This window comes from Carica papaya, chromosome 2 (assembly GCF_054855325.1).
Source record: "Carica papaya isolate Zhongbai chromosome 2, ASM5485532v1, whole genome shotgun sequence".
Classification (NCBI taxonomy): domain Eukaryota; kingdom Viridiplantae; phylum Streptophyta; class Magnoliopsida; order Brassicales; family Caricaceae; genus Carica; species Carica papaya.
The window spans coordinates 29004724-29024291 of NC_142310.1; the positions used below are offsets into that span (position 1 = coordinate 29004724).

General features: G+C 33.4%; 1 protein-coding gene across 7 annotated transcripts in view; it reads left to right on the forward strand.

The window, feature by feature from the left end:
• The window catches only part of MAA3 (P-loop containing nucleoside triphosphate hydrolases superfamily protein), a 47923-nt gene that overhangs the window by 19055 nt on the left and 9300 nt on the right, over positions 1–19568 (forward strand). For all 7 annotated transcript variants that reach the window (XM_088213928.1, XM_088213922.1, XM_088213923.1 and 4 more), the window contains 7 exons: positions 10287–10372; positions 10569–10619; positions 10879–10990; positions 11062–11167; positions 15641–15738; positions 18206–18307; positions 18385–18477. In XM_088213928.1, the coding sequence (XP_088070054.1) occupies positions 10287–10372; positions 10569–10619; positions 10879–10990; positions 11062–11167; positions 15641–15738; positions 18206–18307; positions 18385–18477 (648 nt within the window). The remainder of the gene's footprint in view (positions 1–10286; positions 10373–10568; positions 10620–10878; positions 10991–11061; positions 11168–15640; positions 15739–18205; positions 18308–18384; positions 18478–19568) is intronic.

A 19568-nucleotide genomic window follows, 5' to 3' on the forward strand; every position in this document is an offset into this window, starting at 1 on the left:
AAAAAAACAAACGAGTATCAATTTATTTATTTTTTTGAAATAAAACAAGTACCAATTTATTGACACATTCAGGTATGACTTCTACCTCAGGGGAACTAAATATCTCAGATAAATCATTTGAAAAATCTTGGATTATAGACTCAAGATCTACAGATCATATGACCAATAATTTTAAATATTTTTATACATATGTTCCATATCCAAGTAATAAAAAGATTGTCACTATATATGGTTCTTTCAATATTATTGCAGGCAAGAGCAACATTAAGTTTAGCCCTACTATTGTCGTCAAAAATGTATTACTTGTCCCCAAATTGTGTATTAGTTTTGTGTTAGTAAATAAATTATCACAAGATTTGAATTGTAAAGTAATAGTTGGCTCTTTTCACTATGACTTTCAGGATCAAAATTCAAGAAAGATAATTGGACGTGTTGAAATAAAAAATGGACTCTACTATTTTAATTCACTTAGGAATTCTTCTCTGTTATTATTAGTGACCTTATACACAAGTTTTGCCTTCACCATAAAAGACCTAGACACCCATTAGTTTCCATCTTAAGGGTTGTGTTTCCCTCATTGTTTAAGAATCCAGAATTGCTGTGATATTTCCGAGTTTACAGAACATAATTGTGACATTTCCCATTAGTAGTAAACAAAGTTTAATTCCGTTTTCATTAATCAACAATGATATTTGGGGACCATCTTATATAACTAAAATTTTTGGGGCTCGATGGTTTGTGTCATTTATTAATGATTACACTAGAGCCACATGATTATTTTTACTTAAAGCCAAATATGATGTTAGCCATATCATATCCCGATTCTGCAATATTATAAATATCCAATTTGGAAAATCTATGAAGAAATCCTATGCCGAAAATGCCAAAGATTTTTTCAATCACACACTTTAATCATTCTTCCATCAAGAATGAATTCTTCATGAATTATCCTACATACACACTTCAAAACTGAACGAAGTAGTGGAATGCAAATATAGTCATCTTTTAACCAGCAGTGGAGCTTTTCTCTTCCAAACAGCGTTCCAAAACAATGTTGGGGTGAAACCGTCCTTACTGCCACCTATGTTATTAATCACACGCCAATAAGTTTTCTTAACTTCAAAAGTTATCTTGAAACACTTCAGCAGTTTTACTCAACAGTAAGTGTAACTAACCATCTAGTCCAACGGATATTTGGATGTATTGCCTTTGCTCATATTCATTCTCACCAAAGTGGAAGACTTGATCCGCAGGCCCTAGAATATGTATTTGTGGGGTACTTCTCTCACAAAGGGTACAAGTGTTACCATCCGCCTACCTAAAAATTTTGTCTGCGGACATCACATTTGTTGAATAAGAGACTTACGTCACTCAACCTTATCTTTAGGAGGAGTCTATATTAGAAGATAAGGATACAGAAGTTTCAATAGATTTTAACCTACTATTTTTGCCACACATCTCAAAACCATCATCGCAAAAGAATGTTAAGAACCTGCCAGAAAATTTATCACCATAAAAGAATGTTTAGAATCTTCAGAAAACTCACCACTACAAGAAAACGTTTAAAATCCATTCTCTCAAGAGATCATACTAGACTTTAGGTTTTCTCAAGTGCATATAAAGAGGAAGATACTGAATAGTGAGGCACAACAGGTCTAATAACCTTGACATTGATCCTAGAATTGACGTAAATCCCAAAAAACTTATACAATTATTCGATAATGATTGCACTTTGTAAAGGTACAATGGAATGTACTAAGCATCCTTTGTATCCTATCTCACAATTTGTGTCATTTGATAAGTGCTCATCAACCTATATAAATTTTTTCACAAGTTTGAATAATGAGTATGTACCGAACATAGTATTTGAGATATTGTATTTGGAAAAATGAAAAAATATTATGAGTGTGGAAATGGAGATACTTTGGAAAGAATCAAATTTGGGAAATGGTAGATATACCCAAAGCAAGAAAGCAATGGGATGCAAATGAGTTTTTTCAATCAAATATAAAACAGATGAAACAATCAAGAGATATAAAATGAGATTGGTGGCAAAAGACTATATATAGACATATGAAATAGACTATTAGGAGACATTCGCACCAATAAGCAAGATGAATATTGTGCGAATTTTGTCGTTATTAGCTGTCTACTTTGACTGACAAATAAACAATTTGATATAAAAAATGTCTTTTATTTGATGACGATTTAGAAGAAAAAATCTACATGGATATTCCACCAGATTTTGACAGAGAAGTAAAACCAAATAAGGTACATAAACTAAAAAATGTTTTATATGGACTTAAACAACCACCAAGGGCATGTTTGACAGGTTTGCATAGGTTGTGATAAATTTTGAATTTAAGCAGTCTCAAGGAGATCACACTCTTTTTGTTAGGGGGAGTTATAACATCCTAGTATACGTTGACGACATTATCGTAACATGGAATTATGAGGACAACAAACATTAAAACAATGTGTAATAAAAAATTTGAAATTAAGAAATAGGGATCGTAACTCACCAGTAATAATAGGTCATTGTATTAAATGTAACAGTCCTTATTTTGAAATCCTGTTATGGGATTAATTGGATGGGCCAAACTATCTCCAAGAGCTTGAACAAACTTTTTCAAAAGTTATTCTCTTCATAACGTTATTATTCTTGTCAGACTTAGTTACAAATGAGACTCAAATAGTAATTGTTCCCTTAAACTAGGAACTGCCTATCCATTAACAAAACCAAGTGAAATTCATAAGCAGCTAACTGCTATCCCAACTGCCTATTCTAGTTGATTGAAAGACAAAACAAAATACATTAACATAACGTAATAAAATAAAACATAACAAGTTAACACTAAGAGGTAGTAGCATATCCTTATTTTTCTCCTCTGGTATTCTTTGTCAAATCCTTCGTAAGAATTCTACTCCACACTGCCTTCATGGTAACTCAACGGCTACTTCATTTTGGCTGCTCATATAGTATAGTTTTACGTAGAAGCACAAAAATGTTCCATTAATTAAGGGCCACATGAGACAATCATCTTTAGGAGGGTCAACGCAACACTTGGATATTATGGCCATTAAATATAGAAATCCATCAAAGTATAGATCATTGAAGTTTTTAGAGAACTTATTATCCCATCCGATTGATTAGCCGAGTAATCCAACTGGTCAAAAGTGTTGCACTTTTGCTCCTAGCCGAGGAGAAAATACTAGGGAAGCGTTAGCGTAAAGTTCGCTCTTCAAACCACTACCCTTTTATTGTTTTGCAGTTTCCTTGCTACCAACCTTGAATTTTACCACATTCAAGACAAAAGCTCAACTATCTGTTACTTCATCTTGAATGTTGGTGCCATAGGGAAGTATATTTGTACAAGTCCTCCATCCTCTTTCTTTCTTTGGTGTTGTACTTTGCTTGAGACCCTCCGACAATAGTTCTCCCTTGCACATCATAAATTTCCATAACCATTTGGCAATCAAAGATCGATTCATCTCAGGCAAAGAGTTAATGGCCAGTTTCCCAACCAAAACACCTTTTTCTGCTAAGTTCAATCTAGAAGATGAAAATTACCATCAATATTTTATATCAACACATAAAACTTGCACTGCAAGGAGTCCAAGTGCTTCGCCACCTTGGCCGGAATATAAGACACTCACAAGAAGTACTAGAAATCAAGCTGTTTGATCTTGATAAGGGTAAATCTGCCACCCTTCAAAAGATGTCTTTTCCTCTAAGTTGCCAACTTCTTCTTTATCTTCAAAGACATAGGATCCTAAATGTTGGTATCCCTAGACTTGGTGCTCCCAAAAGCAGCCCCGTTTACTTAAAAAATGAAGATGGTTGAATTTACTCCCAATAATCGGGGTGCAAGCATTTCCCTCAACAAACTAATTGATTTTTTCCAAATTAATTATGGGGCCAGTGAAAGTTCGAAAGACAGAGAAAGGGACATATAACGTTGAGCAATTGATCCTTCTCTAGCATATAAAACAATAGAGTCATGGGCGAAAAGCATTTTTGTTGTGTGACGAGTGACGACGGGGAAGGTTAGTTGAAGGATAGTCGAAGGTGAAGGTGAAGGCAGTGGCGAAGGTTAGTCCGCTGGTGAATTCGACGTTTTCTTTGGTTGAAAACAGAAGCCTTCTGGGTGGCGGAGGCGCCACACTAGAGAATGGAAGGAGCAGTCAAGGGGAAGCGGCAGTTCTTGGTGGTGGAGAAAAAGTAATATGACATTGTAAGTGAGGGAAGGAAAGCTGAAGGTCCGCGGTTGAGCAAGAATGGCAAGGGATTTAGGGTTTCGATAGTTTATTAGGTGGAGGAAGGAGATTGGCTGGTGGATTTACTGGATGAATGGTGGACTGTACTAGAGACAATAAAAAAGGAAGGAACCTTGAGCTATGGGTGGCATTAGGGACTAACAAAAGGGGAAGAATCCTCGTGCTCACAGAGAAAAAGGGGAAGAGACTCCATTGTATTTTCGTCCTGGAAGGAAAGGAAGCAGGAGGCTAGTGGATAATGATAGTGGCGATCCCAGAGGTGGGTGGAAAACAGTGGGCACCGACATGCAGAGGTAGGGAGAATACGGTCGAGCAGCGGAAAATATTTCGGACAATTTTGAAGGACGAATGTTTATTGGTCTTTTAGTTAATCAAAAGTTGTTGAATGTAACATTTTTATTGATTTTTACAGAGTATTGATATAAAAACTTGGTCAATGGAGCTGGACACAGACAAGAAAAAGAATTTTTTTTCTTCTTTATTTTCTATTATTTTCAGTAGGTACAAAATGTTGAATTTATAGAGTTTTACATTCATATTTAGTCTTCCTAATTTTAGTAGTAAATAATTATATAATCAATAGCAATAACTCCTAAAAATTACAATAATAAATCATAAAGATATGCAATAATAACTTTTAGAAATCTGCAATAATAAATCCTAAAAATATGCAGTAATAATTTTAAAGATGTGCAGTCAATTCTTTCTATATTTTTACACCTCCCCTCAAGTTGGTGCATAGATATTGATCATGCCCAACTTGTCAATGAATGATTCAAACTTTGGTCTGAAATGCCCCTTGGTGAAAATATCAGTTGTTTGTTGCTCAGAAGTCATAAACGGCATACAAATAACTCCATTTTCCAGCTTCTCTTTAATGAAATGCCTATAATCTCAATATGTTTTGTATGATCATGTTGAATTGGATTGTGTGCAATCCTTATAGCTGATTTGTTATCACAATTTAGTTTCGTAGGTGCTTCTGCATCTAATCTCAGTTCTTTAAGTATTCTTTTAATCCATAGCACCTCACAAACTCCATTTGCCATAGCTCTATGCTCAGTTTCTATACTATTTCTAGCAACCACACTTTGCTTCTTACTTCCCCAAGTAACCAAATTTCCCTATACAAACGTACAGTAGCCAGAGGTGGATCGTCTATCTGAAACTGAACTTGCCCAATCTGCATTTGTTAAGACTTCTATACTCTTATTAATATTTTTCTTGAACAACCCTTTTCCAGGTGTACTCTTTAAATACTTGAGAATCTTGTATGCAGCTTCCAAATGTTCCTCATAAGGTAAGTGCATATATTGACTCATGACACTAACCACAAAGGCGATATCAAGTCTTGTATGGGACAAATAAATGAATTTTCTTACAAGACGTTGATATCTACCTTTATCAACTGGGATTCCATTAAGAGCATCTCCCAACTTCTTATTAGGGTCCATGGTTGTATCACTTGGTTTGCAACCACTCATGCCCGTCTCCTCTACTAAGTCAAGAACATACTTTATTTGTGATACAGAAATTCTCATATTTGACCTTGCAAATTCTATACCCAGGAAGTAGCGTAAAGGCCCCAAATCCTTAATTTCAAATTATGAGGCAAGATGTTTCTTCAACCTACATATTTCATCATCATCATTCTCGGTAAGTATTATATCATCCACGTATACAATCAAGATAGCCATCCTTCCATCACCAGTATGTTTTACAAACATTGTATGATCAGATTGTCCTTAATTATACTCTTCTTTTTTAACAAATCTGGTAAATCTCTCAAACCAAGATCAGGGAGACTGTTTTAGTCCATATAATGATTTTTTCAACTTGTAGACTTTTCCTTTAAACTTCTCTTCAAAGCCACGGGGCGGATCCATATAGACTCCCTCTTCTAGTTCTCCATTGAGGAATGCATTTTTAACATCCAATTGAAATAGTGGCAACTCTAAATTCGCAGCTACAAAGAATAACACTCGAATAGTATTTAGTTTGGCCATAGGGGCAAAAGTCTCCTGATAGTCAACTTCATATGTCTGTGTAAATCCTTTTGTTACTAACTTTGCTTTATAACGTTCCAATGATCCATCTGAGTTGAACTTTACAGTGAAAACCCACTTGCACCCAGCAATCAGTTTTCCTTTAGGCAAACCAGTCATCTCCCACGTACCATTCTTCTCTAGAGCCTCCATTTCTTCAAGAACAACCTTCTTCCATTTAGGAACCGTTAGTGCTTCCTGTATAGATTTTGGTATATCTACACTTGATAACTATGAGACAAAAGTATGGTAAGAAGATGACATGTTCTTATAAGATACAAAATTTGATAAAGGGTGTTGAGTACGTGATTGAATTCCTTTTCTAAGAGTAATAGGGAAGTCTAGAGGGTCATAATATACTTGTTCTAGAGACTTAGAGATTGTATCTGATTCTTCAGATCCTGATATCGGATCAGATTCTTGGCTTTGAGGAGACATAACTACATCTTTCTTACTTTGAATCGGATTTCTTTTAGTGTAAGTTTTTTCAAACAACCTCTCATCATCGAAGTGTGTATAATCCATTTCACTAGTGTCTTTTTGTGTTCAGGCATTAAGGTTGGTCTCATGTTTTCCTTATCCAAAATATCAAAATTAAATATTGCAGTTTCATTACTCTTGTAACTATCAGAAATATTTTCTTTTTCAAACACCGAGTCGTCATTTTCTTTCTCCCCTCAATGATGAGGACTAAAAAAGTTTTGTGATTTAAGGAATGTAACATTCATTATGACAAAATATTTTTTTCTGGTAGGATCAAAACATTTATACCTTTTTTGCGTGAGAGAATACCCTAGAGAAACATATTTTATTGCTCGTGGATCTAATTTATCTCTATTAAGATTATGTATATGAACGAATGCAACACATCCAAAGATCCTTAACGATAAATCTGAAGTCAATCGAGACATTGAGAATGATTTTTTGAAAACTGTTAGAGGTGTCTGAAAGTTCAAAATGGCATCCTGTTGATTAGATATGTAGTAGTAAGAATTGCTTCTTCCCATAAGTGTTTAGTTACATTATTGGTAAACATTAAAAATCTAGCTACTTCTAAAATGTGCTTTTTTTTTCTTTATGCGATCCTATTTTGTTGAGTAGTGTTATTGCAAGAGCTGTGATGAACAATTCCTTTTTCTAAGAAAAACGACCCTAAAATTTGATTGAAATATTCTTTTCCATTATCACTCTGAAACACTTGAATTTTTGTTTGAAATTGCGTTTCAACCATGGTATAAAAATTTTTGAAAACATATTTTGTTTTAGATTTTTCTTTAAGTAGATAAATCCAACTTAGACGTGTATGATCATCAATAAATGTTATAAACCATTTTTTTCAGAGTTGGTTAATGTTCTATAGGGTCCCCACTAATCACTATTAATAAGAGAAAAAAATGCATAAATGGTTTATATGGTTGAGTAGAGAATGATGCACGATATTGTTTAACTAAGTGGTAACTTTCACATTGCAATAATGCTAAATCTTTATTATAAAATAAGTTTGCAAATAAATATTTTAAATATTGGAAGTTAGGATGACCTAACCTATAATGCAATACAATTATTTCATCACTAGTAGAATTAAAACATACTCCAAGATTTGAGGATTTTGGTTGTTGACACAAAGAATTTCCATCATCAAAGTAATAGACACCTCCATGTTCCCTATCATTGCTAATCATCATCCCTGTATCTTGATCCTCAAATTTACAGTAGTTTGAAAAAAATTTAGCACAACATTTTAAGTCCCGAGTTATTTTACTGACAGATAAAAAATTACAAGAAAGATTTGGAACGTGAAGAATATTGTGAAGAACAAGAGTATTAGAGATAATAATTGACCATTTTCCAGCAATTATTGAGAGTGAGCCATTGACAATTTTAATTTTTTGATTGGTTGCACAAGTACTATAAGAAGAAAACAATTTAGGACAACCTGTTATGTGATCTGTGGCACTTGAATTTATTATCCATGGGTAAAGAGGAATAGTTGGCACATTAAAAATGCCAGATTGAAGGTAGTTACCTTTCTGGGATAAGGAACAAGAGGAAGCTACAGTCTTAGAGAATTGTGTAGATTGAAAAAGTTTATACAGTTGTTTTACCTGTTCCTTACTGAATGAAGGTGTTGCAACAACAGATTCTATGTTCCCATTCTGCTCGGTAGTGGAGTGAAAGGCCTTTAGGTCACGATTTGGTTGACTGGGAGTCCTTGGCTTCCAATTAGGAGGTTTCTTATGTAATTCCCAACAAGTTTCTCTAGTATGACGTGGTTTATGGCAGTGATCACACCATACTTTTTCTCCTTTCTTATTTGCCCGTGCTTGGAATGGAGAATTATTGTGATTGCTTTTGGTCACAAGGGTTGAAACTTCTGGGGTAAATGAGTTTTTTTCTCCTACATTAACTCGATGTCGACCTTCTTCTTGTCGCACTTCTGCAAACACTTCCCAGATTGATGGCAATGGAGTTTTGCCAAGAATCTGGCCTCAAACTTCATCAAGACTTTTATTCAATCCTGCCAAGAACTCAAAACCATGGTCATTCTCCATTCTTTTCAAATAACATGCACTATCTATTGCACAAGCCCAATTATCCTCATAGCAGAGATCAAGTTCCTGCCATAATGCCTTCATTTCGTTGTAATACTCAGAAACCTCACGATCACCTTGCCTCGTATGCCAAAGCCTTGTTTTCAACTCAAAATCCTGTGAAGAATTTTTGAGATTTGAATACGTTTCTCGGACAACATCGCACACTTCTTTCGCAGTGGGAAGAAACAAGTATGTTTTCCCAATTGAAACCTCCATGGAATTGATCAACCAGGCCATTACAAGGGAGTTTTCTTGCTTCAAATCCGCCATGTCAGATCTGTATTTTCTGGCTTCTTTGTCTCGCCGGTGAGATAGCCAAGTTTGCCTTTACCATCGACCACCAACTTAATAGATTGCATCCAGTTTAGGTAATTTTTTCCACTCAGTTTGTGAACGGTTAATTGTATTGGGGAATTTTTAATTCCGTTGGGGATTACAGATCCCGACGGTAACAACATCCTGGCGTTATTTCCAAGAGATGTGGCAATGGAACTGATGTCATTTATCCTCACTGTTCCAGGCATGGCTGTTTGCACCATCACAAAAAAAAAATGATAAAAAGAGAAGGATTTAAAAACGAAAATTCAAGCTAGCCGACTTGGCTCTGATACCATGAACGCAGACAAGAAAAAGAAGTTTTTTTTCCTTTATTTTCTGTTATTTTCAGTAGGTACAAAATGCTGAATTTATAGAGTTTTACATCCATATTTAGTCTTCTTAATTGTAGGAGTAAATAACTATATAATCAATAGTAATAATTCCAAAAAATTACAGCAATAAATCATAAAAATATGCAATAATAACTTCTAGAAATCTGCAATAATAAATTTTAAAAATATGCGGTAATAATTTTAAAGATGTGTAGTCGATTTTTTCCATATTTTTACAAGAGCTATTGTATTTGCCACTTAAAACCATGGAAAAGCTGGTGATACCAGCTTTTTCTTTTTTAATTCAAGTCCTATGACTTTTGGGCATTTGAAATATAGGAAAATAATCTTGAGCTTTCTTTTCCCTTTAGAATCGGCTTAAACCTGGCTTGATCAAGGGAAAAAAATCAATCTAACCACCCCTAAAGAGTTCTCTCTCTCTAAAACACACTGTCAAACACATCAATATTTGTTATAAGACACTATTCCTGCATTTTTAGAACTTTCCTATGGAGACTGTGTTACAGTTGAAGAATATTTTCTATATTGGAAACTGCTCAAGAATTCTTATTATATTGCTATACTCTTTCATTCGTGTTATATTCATAATATGTTGGCATAATCTGATTGCATGATAGGAATTTTATTATATAGGTATTAATTATTTGCATCTCTGTATTTGCTTTCTTTGTTTTTTTCTCTGTTTCTCCCTTCTCTAGGGGCCTCCGGGAACTGGAAAAACGCAGACAATTCTTGGGCTCCTCAGTGCCATTTTGCATGCAACTCCAGCAAAAGCGCATTTCAAGTAAAACTTTCTCTAGCTTCTTGTTTCTTCTTCCTCTTCTTTTTTCCCCCCTATTTTGTAGTTCTTGGTTGGGACTGAGCATTTTGCTGCTGGTGCTGATATTTACCACGGTTTGAGAAATGCTGGAGTTAATTTGCATTTTTACATTTTCTATTCAAGCTCATTTTATCTTATTTTTATCTTTTCTTCCTTCTAGGGGTGACATATATGGGATAAGACTTGGGTCAGAAATGTCCACGGAAGAAAAGTATGTGTTGGGTGCTAGCTCTTAATCTTCCTTTAACCATGTTCATTGCTCTCTCTCCCTCTATATATATATATGAATCTATGTATATATGTGTGAATCTATGTATACACCCTTTCATAGCTTACGATGTGACTCCAAAGAGCCCATTTTTACTTGTGACTTCGAGGACAATAAATGTTATATGCACATATTTTGTGTTTTAAGAGGTTCTGATATAACTTTTTTGTTATAGCTTACTAAAATATATTATACTTGGCAGAAAAAATTATTGGAGACGAGGATCTCCATGGCTAAATGGTAATAATCCCAGAGATATTTTCATGCCTGTTGATGGTGATGATGGTTTCTTCCCAACAACTGGAAATGAGTTAGTACGTCTGAGAACTTCTACCTTTGTGTTAAAATAATCTCATATAGTCATAAACATAATTCTCTCGTGTAGAAACCAGAGGTGATCAATTCCATACGCAAGTATCGTACTCGGGTGCTGGTATGTGCCCCTTCGAACTCTGCACTTGACGAAATCGTGTTACGGCTTCTGAAATCTGGTACTGATTTCTCTCACTTACTTCCTTGCTCCTTATTGAGATTACCTTTCTACAACATGACGCTTTTCTATAACATTAGGCATTTCTTTTTATCATAAAAGTAAAACTCATGTGGTGAACTACACTGATCAGAGGGAACCATCCAAGCTGAGAGATAGTTTGATGAATTTAAAGAATTAAAGGTGTTAAAAAAGATTAAGGCTAAGTTCTAAAATTTTTCTGTCCTCTGCAAAGTTCTATGAAATATTCTCACATCTTTGGAGTTTAGTTTAGTAGTTTATTTTGGTGCCGTGTTATTTGCATTTGTTTCAAATTATTTAAGCAGGCAATGAGGATGTGGAGCAAATAATCTATTGATGAAATTCTCTTTTGATCATAAGAAACATATCTTCTTAGATAAAAAATTATATATTCGATAACAGAGATGCAATTTATACTCTTCTACAGGCTTGTTCTTCTAACATCCTTTTGTATTACCTTCTTTCTTTAGTATTCCTAGGGACTGGCTGAGAATATTGAGACAATCTTGATGAATTATATTTAGTCGCAATGGGTAAAGTTTCAAGAGATTGTGTTGTTAGATGGGATGGAAACTATCTTTCTCGGAAGGATGGAAGTATCAGAATTAGGAATTTGGTTTCTAAAAGCTTGTCTTTATTGACTAAATGATTATGGCATCTTCCACTAGAATATTTTTCTTTGTGGCATAGGGTAATTAAGTGCATTTGTAGTTGTGCATGAAAGATTCTAAAGTCAGAAGTACCGCGACTCAACAAAGTTCTGTAGAAAGTCATCTGTTGGCTCTATGACCTAATCATGCTGCTTTAATAGTTTGAAGGCAGTGATCACTCCTGTATTTTGTTATGGGAAGATAATTAGATTGATAATATTCCTTTAGCTACTTGTGTCCTACAACTTTTATAGCATTTCCTTACGCTACAGCACTCCTATTTGTATCCTCATAAAAAATGATGCTCACATCCCTTGGAATATGTTCTTTAACAGAAACTTAAATGATAGAGTCAAATTTTATTCTTTCTCGATTTCAAATCCCTAAGCTTTTTTTAGTGATTATCGGCAACTGAATTTGGACTTCAGACTCTTCGAATGCATCCAACTAAGATATTGAAGCAAAATTGATATTTTCTTTGTACTGAGAATGAACATTTACATGGATACATATAGCTTTTGCAAAGAGAATAATAGGCAAATAATTACAACGAATCAAATAAAATCATATCAAATCAAATCAACTCTCCATATTAGTAGGATTTTCTAATCGGTATCTCATAATGTAAGGAAAATTTGTTTCCTAATGTTGAGATGGAACATTGAGAGGTTTTTCAACGGCGCCCCCCTCCCTCCCATCTTCCATTCCCAAGTTGGAGATAAGTTCTTGAAATATTGTCATTTTATAAGCACATATAGAAGTTGACCATTAGTTGAGATGTATGGAGTATTAATCAGTTCACTATCAGCCTTTTATTTATGATATGTCTTTCTACTTTAATGTGCTTTAGTTTTATCATGTTGTATAGGATCATGAGTAACGTTAACGGCATACTTGTTGCAAAATAATTTTATTAGCCATTCCCGTTTGATCCTTTAAATCTTCTAAAATTATCTTGATCAACAATAGTTCTAACACTTCTGTGCTACCGACTTGAACTTTACCTCTGCACTTGATCTAGCAACCAAATTCTGCTTTACTTGATCTACGAACCACATTCTGCTTCTTATCTCTTCAGCTCACAAGATTGCTTCCAAGCAAACTGTAATAATCCATAGTAGACTGCTTAATTTGCAATGGTGTCTGGTTTAAGGTCTAATCAGTATTCCTTTTGAATAGAACTCTTTTGCAAGGGCTAACCTTTAAGTAATGTAGTATGCTGTAGACTGCATTAAGGTGATCCTCTATCAAACTGTGTGCATAAATTGGCTAACCACACTCGTGGCATGTGCCTGACCTTGTAGGAGCACAAGATGGATAAGTTTTTCTACCAGTCTTTGGTGCAATTTCTCTATCTATTGCTGGATCTTCATTTGCCTCTCCTGTAATTTTCTCAATTAGTTTGGAGATAGGTTTACATGCTAACTTTATTGTCTTCCATCAAATGAACTACGTCAATTCCTAGAAAGTTCTTTAGTCCTCCAAGTTCTTTTAGCTCGAATTCTCTAAATAGGTATCTTCTCAATGCTTCATTCTCTTTCTCATCATTTCTTCTCATAATTATATCATCAACATATACCAAGAGAGTTGTTATTCCCCCCTAAATCTGAGTGCTTTCTTGCCTCCAAATTGTTGTGAAGAAAAACATTTTTTACATTGAATTCCTTCAAATACCAATTAAAGTTTGTCGCTAATGACAACAAAACTCTTACTATATTTAATTTTGCCACTATAGGTTTGTTTACATCCCTTTGCCACGACTCTAGTCTTGTATCTCTTTGGGGAGCCATTTGACATATTCTTTGTTGTAAGTACTCATTTACATCCTACAAATTTCTCTCTAGATTGTTGGTCAACAATTGCTCGCGTCGGTTCTTCTTAAAGCATGCATCTCGTCTTTTGGAATTTGACTGGTCTTTAGACTGACTTGAAAGCTCTATATCAAGGTGAGAATTTTCAAATGACACAAACTTCACTAATAGATACAATGGGTATTTAGTGTATTCTCTTGTATCTTCCAATCATGATAAAGTACTTAATGAGGAGAAAGCTCTGGACCTGCATTTACCTCATTCTCGCTTGAGTCTTCAACTTGCACCAGGATCAGAAGTTGAGTCTCTTTGTCTTAAATATACCTAGTTAAATCTCATTGAATCATGAAGTTTATTATCTATCATGGGCTTCGTGAATGGGGGAGGATGTTGATAGGGACTGGGGTGATGCTACAGGTGGTACGAGGTGGACTGATATAGGGACAACTTTATTGATGGGTAAGTCAGGAAAAAACAGGTCTTTATCCTTACCTTCAATGGACGATAAAGAGACCCTTTGAAGATAGGGCAAAGACATATATAATTTTTTGTCATATAAATTAACATTGGTAGGGACAAATTTGGTAAATAGATGGTAAGGCTGATACCCCTTTTGGGTTGGTAAGTAACCAACAAATTTACACTTAATAGCTCTTGGATCTTACTTTTCTCTATTCTGACTATGAACATTGACAAAAACAATGCATCCGTAGATCTTTGGGATGAGGTTATATGTCAGTTTTAGATTGAGATAAAATTGAGGAAGTTTCTCATCGGTGTTTTAAACCCCAAAACCCATGAAGGTATAGCGGTCAATTATGTAAGCCACAGGAAACACCTTCTCACCAATCTGTTCTGGTAACATTTTGGGACTATCAAGTGTGTAGGGGGAATAGTATTCTTTTCTGGTTGGATGAGTGGATTGGAAGGGGAAGTCTTAAGCTTCATTTCCCGCGGATATATGTCATAGCACAATCAAAGAATATCTATGTTGAGAAAGCATACAAAGAGGGCATGGAGGCAGAGAGTGGTTAGTGAATGTGAACAGGCATTTCAATTATTCGGAGATCGAAGAGTATGAAGCATTCTACATGTCCTGTCCACCATGCATTTAAATGACAATGGAGATCACATGAAAGAAGACTGGGGAGTTCACTGTTTAGTCTTTTTATAACCATCTTATTGGAAGAGAGGTGTAAGGGGTGGTTTGATTTCCTGCTAACCAGATATGGAAAGTGAAGGCTCATCCAAGAATTATTTTTTTTGCTTGGGAAGCGAGAAAAGAATATATTATGACAATTGATAAACTGATGAGACAGGATAAAATACTAGTGAATGGTTGTTATCTATGCAAAAGAGTTGTAGAGTCCTGTAATCATGGGGGATCGGTGACAGATGAAATATGGTCTTGGGAGGGGATGTCTAAAAGAAAACATTTGTGAAGTTTATTTATTTGACATTTTTTAGGTGATTTGGAAATAGATGAATTGTAGAACTTTTGAGGGGATAGAAGAGAGATGTCTAAAATTAGGGATAAATAGTTACATTATTTTTGCTCTTTGGTTTTGAATCATGATATTTGTCGGTTAGAAGATTTTAAGAATGTCATCAATATACTAATAAATTTGTAAATATCTTGTGAATGGATGGTACTTCCTTGGTGCCATTTAATATGCGTCATATATTTTTTATTTTAAAAAAAAATTCACATCTTATTCACGTATTCATAGGAATAGACACTTGATATTAATGTTTGAAGTCACAATTGATTTGAAATGTTTCTTTTAAGTATACATTTCCTACTTTTAATGCATATATTTGTTCTACTTTATCCTTCCTAATCCTGAGTGGAATGTAACAATGTAGGGATCTATATATAAAAATAGTATCTATTTAGTTATGTTCGAATTACCCTCTCTTGTAATGAGAATGTATACTTGATCCTAAATTTGACTTAGTTATGTTTGTTGAATATAATTTTTTTACTCTCAGGTCTTCATGATGAACATAGCCGCAGGTATACTCCTAAAATTGTGCGAATTGGTCTTAAGCCACATCATTCTGTTGCCACAATGTCCTTGGATTATCTTGTATGTGCCAATCACGCATTCATAACACAAATTACTACTGTTGTCTGCCATTTTTATCATTGCAGCAAATTATCATTTTAAGCATGTTTGGCCCAGCTTCTATTCTATTTCTTCTGTTAAATAGTAGAAGTCTGGTCAAACACTAAAAACCAGAAAATGCTAAAAGCAGAAACTGTTTTTTGTTTTAAGTAAGGGCAAATGATGAAATTAGTCGCCGAAATTTGACACTTGTTACAATTTGGTACCTATGTTTTTTTTTTCCTTTCAATTTGGTTCTTTATATTTTTTATTTGTTGCGAATGTTCAACTTCTTTGTATTTTCTAATAGAAAAGGTTAAAATAGTTAGATCATATTCGAATGCTTTAAAATAATAATTTGATAAATAATTTTGGCTAATTAATTAAATTAATAACATTAAAGAGTTGCTCTAATATGATGATTAATTTATTGATTTTATTAATTTGATTGATTAGTTAAAATAATTCTTTTGAGATGTTTTTAAAGTAATCAAATATGACCAGACCATTTTGTTTTTTTCTGTTAGAAAATTGAAGGAAAATTGAGCGCATTTAATTTATTAATCTATCAAGTTGATTAATTAGTTGAAGTCATTCTTTTGAAATATTTTTGAAAACATTCAAACATGACCTAATTTATTTTAGTTTTTTTCATTAAAAAATAGAAGAAAATTGAGTGTTTAAAATAAGAGAAAAGTGTCTTGTACCAAATTGTAACGAATAAACATTAGAAATCAAATTGAAACAAGTTTTAAACTTCAGAGATTAATTCTATTATTTGCCCTTTAATAAAGATGAAATCAAAAGCTGAAAATAAATGTTTTTGAGATATAAGGAGGTAAATAATATTTTTAAAGAGTATATTTATTAATTATATATTTCATAATTAATAAATTAGATATTTTTGAAGTAAAAATGTATTATTAATTCATTATCAATTGTTACGTATTTATTATAAATTATTAAACTAATATTCATTTTGAAGTGAAGTAATAAAAGTTGAAACTTAATATTTATATTGAATGAAATAAACAAATATACATGTTAAAATAATTTAAATTATTAGAATAATATTATGAGAATAATAGTCTTTAAATATTATAATAATTAATTTCTTATTTATTATATAAATTTTACAATTTCAACATTTATTATTAATTTTAAAATTAATTAATTAAATACAATACAAAATTTCATAACATAGCAAGTTTTACTAAAAACTATATTGTTTTTCACCTTGAACTTGCTTTAACTGAAAGTTATTTTAAAGTACTTTTACAAGGTCATAGCACAAGCGCCAACTGCAGAAAATGAACCCTTAGTTCCTAAACTATTAGCATGTTTCAATTTGGTTCTTAAACTTGCTTCAATCTATATGTTTTATAGAACCATAAATTTTTGAAAAAAAATTCATTCTATTATACTTTATTTTCTATTTAGTGTAAGTTATACTGGTTATTAACCTTAACAAACTTAATAAGAGTAATTAATTTATTAGTCATGCTTTGGTTGGTACTTAGACTTAAAAATTTGTTTCGACCCACAATGTTTTACACATCTGTAGAATTTTGTCAAAAATTCTCTGTGTTATATTCATTTTCTAATGAATGAAACTTATACAACTGAAAGTCAACCTTAATAACTTAATAAGAGTACTTTATTTTATTTAAATCATGAAGATGACTATAACCTTTATTAGTGAAGAAGAGGTCTGAAATAACTATCGCTTTTTAGTCTGAACATGTTAAATATTTCTTAAATGATTTTGTTTTGTCACCTAAGCAAGGCATAAAAAGTTTTTGCTATTTCTATATTAAAAGAGTTTTATCAAAAAATCACATTTTTTTGACAATTTTATAAAATTCGAAACTCAGTTGCTACATAGAGCGTAGCTTAAGAACTAAATCAATAATTTATCTTATTGTTACAATGTTATCATGATCATGTTTCAAATCATCATGTTTTACATCTTTAATAAATATAGATGACCCTCTCTGCATAAAAGAATTCAAATCACGCCTGAGCTCTTTTGCATAAAAATGTTCAATTCCGATATGAAATGAAGGAAGCTATTTCAACCTAACTGGGTCAAGAAGGTGGAGTTGAATAGTGTTTTACTGATATCTCTATTACATTCATTCAGAAAGAACCATTAATTTCAATGTAGAAGTCTAAAGGTCTTCTGCATCTTCCCCACAAAATTAAAGTTTCTGCACATCCAGAAATTTTCTGGATCAGGGAATGGGTTAAGCATTGAAAAAAAAATCATATCTGCTGTTTGAAGTTTTAATGCTGGAATATATAAACAAATATCACTGGTAAGCACAGATCAATTGTTAGCATCTATGGACGATTGTGGGCAATCTAAAGTATCAATAAAAGATATGTGATTGAGCATTTGATCTTGTGTGCCAGTAATCAAAGTTGACATCAGAGATTTCCCTTTCAGGTAGCGCAAAAACTTGGTTCAGCTGCTGATAAACAGAAACAAGGAGCCACGGGAATGGATAGAGATAGCGTTCGTGCTTCCATTCTGGATGAGGCTGCAATTGTATGTAAATTTAGCTTTTTATTTGATCTGAAGTTCAACAGACTTGAATTTGAACTCTAAGTTATCTACATTGGCAGGTCTTCTCTACCCTCAGCTTTAGTGGGTCAGCACTTCTAACAAAATTAAATCGCGGTTTTGATGTTGTCATAATAGATGAAGCTGCACAAGCTGTAAGTATCTTTCTATATTCTTTTTGTGCCTACAACCGTTGTTAAAAGTGTGGGTCAGGGCTTGAATACGGAGTGGTAATTAATTTTCTAAAGTTTGTAGCAGATGTATATATTCGGTGGTCAATCTTAGAAAAGGGTGCACAAAAAGTAACTCTGTTCATGAGAAAAAAACCAAGGAGTTTAGTTGACAGGGCATTAAGGACATCCTGAAATATTTTTATCCAGCAAAAGACTGCAGAAGATAATGCTTCTATTTATAAGATCAACCTTCATGATGTGCTTTTAACCCTTCATTGTATCATGTCATTTATAGAAATGAGTAGCTTGTTAATTAAACCCACCTTGTTTTGGGTAATAGCAACTAAAGGATTTATAGCCATTATTTGACACATCTGCTAGAGTATTTGGTTCATTGGATGGAATAAAGGTGGAAGGAATAAGTATTGTAAAGAAAATGAGGAGTCACACCCCTCAAGTTATGAATCCCAATTACAAGAATAAAGGAATTGTAATTCCATTAAATTGCTACTTTGTCAACTGAACAACATCATGGTTATTACTAGTATACACACTTTTAGATTCAGGCTTATTCGCCCTTGCTTCGTGAACCAAACAAGTAGGAAATATAGTGCTATTATTCCCATAGTATGAGGAAAATATTCACTCTAGCTAACAACTTCATAGGATGGTTGATGCAGTATAAAAAGATAGATGTTATAAGAGGTAGGAAAAAGAAAGACAAAAAGGTGAACACAATTCATGATCACAGGAACAGAAAATACAACTACAAGGTTGTTGCGCTTTTAAACAATGAGAGAAATATCTGTACAGTTTATTTATAGACAGTTTGAACAACAGAGTACCACTTATGGATTTATTGGGGGTTGTATCCTATTTTTTTTTAGTAGAAAAAGAAATTTTATCAATGAAAGGGAGAAAATATTACAAAAAGAACAATGGATAAGATATTCAGCTGAAACAAAAGGAAATCAAAACAAAAAATACAAAAAGAAAACAAATCAAGTGACTATAGCATCCCAGTTTCTATGAAGGACAGTGAGGGAGATGTTAGAGAGTTTCCCATGAGTCTT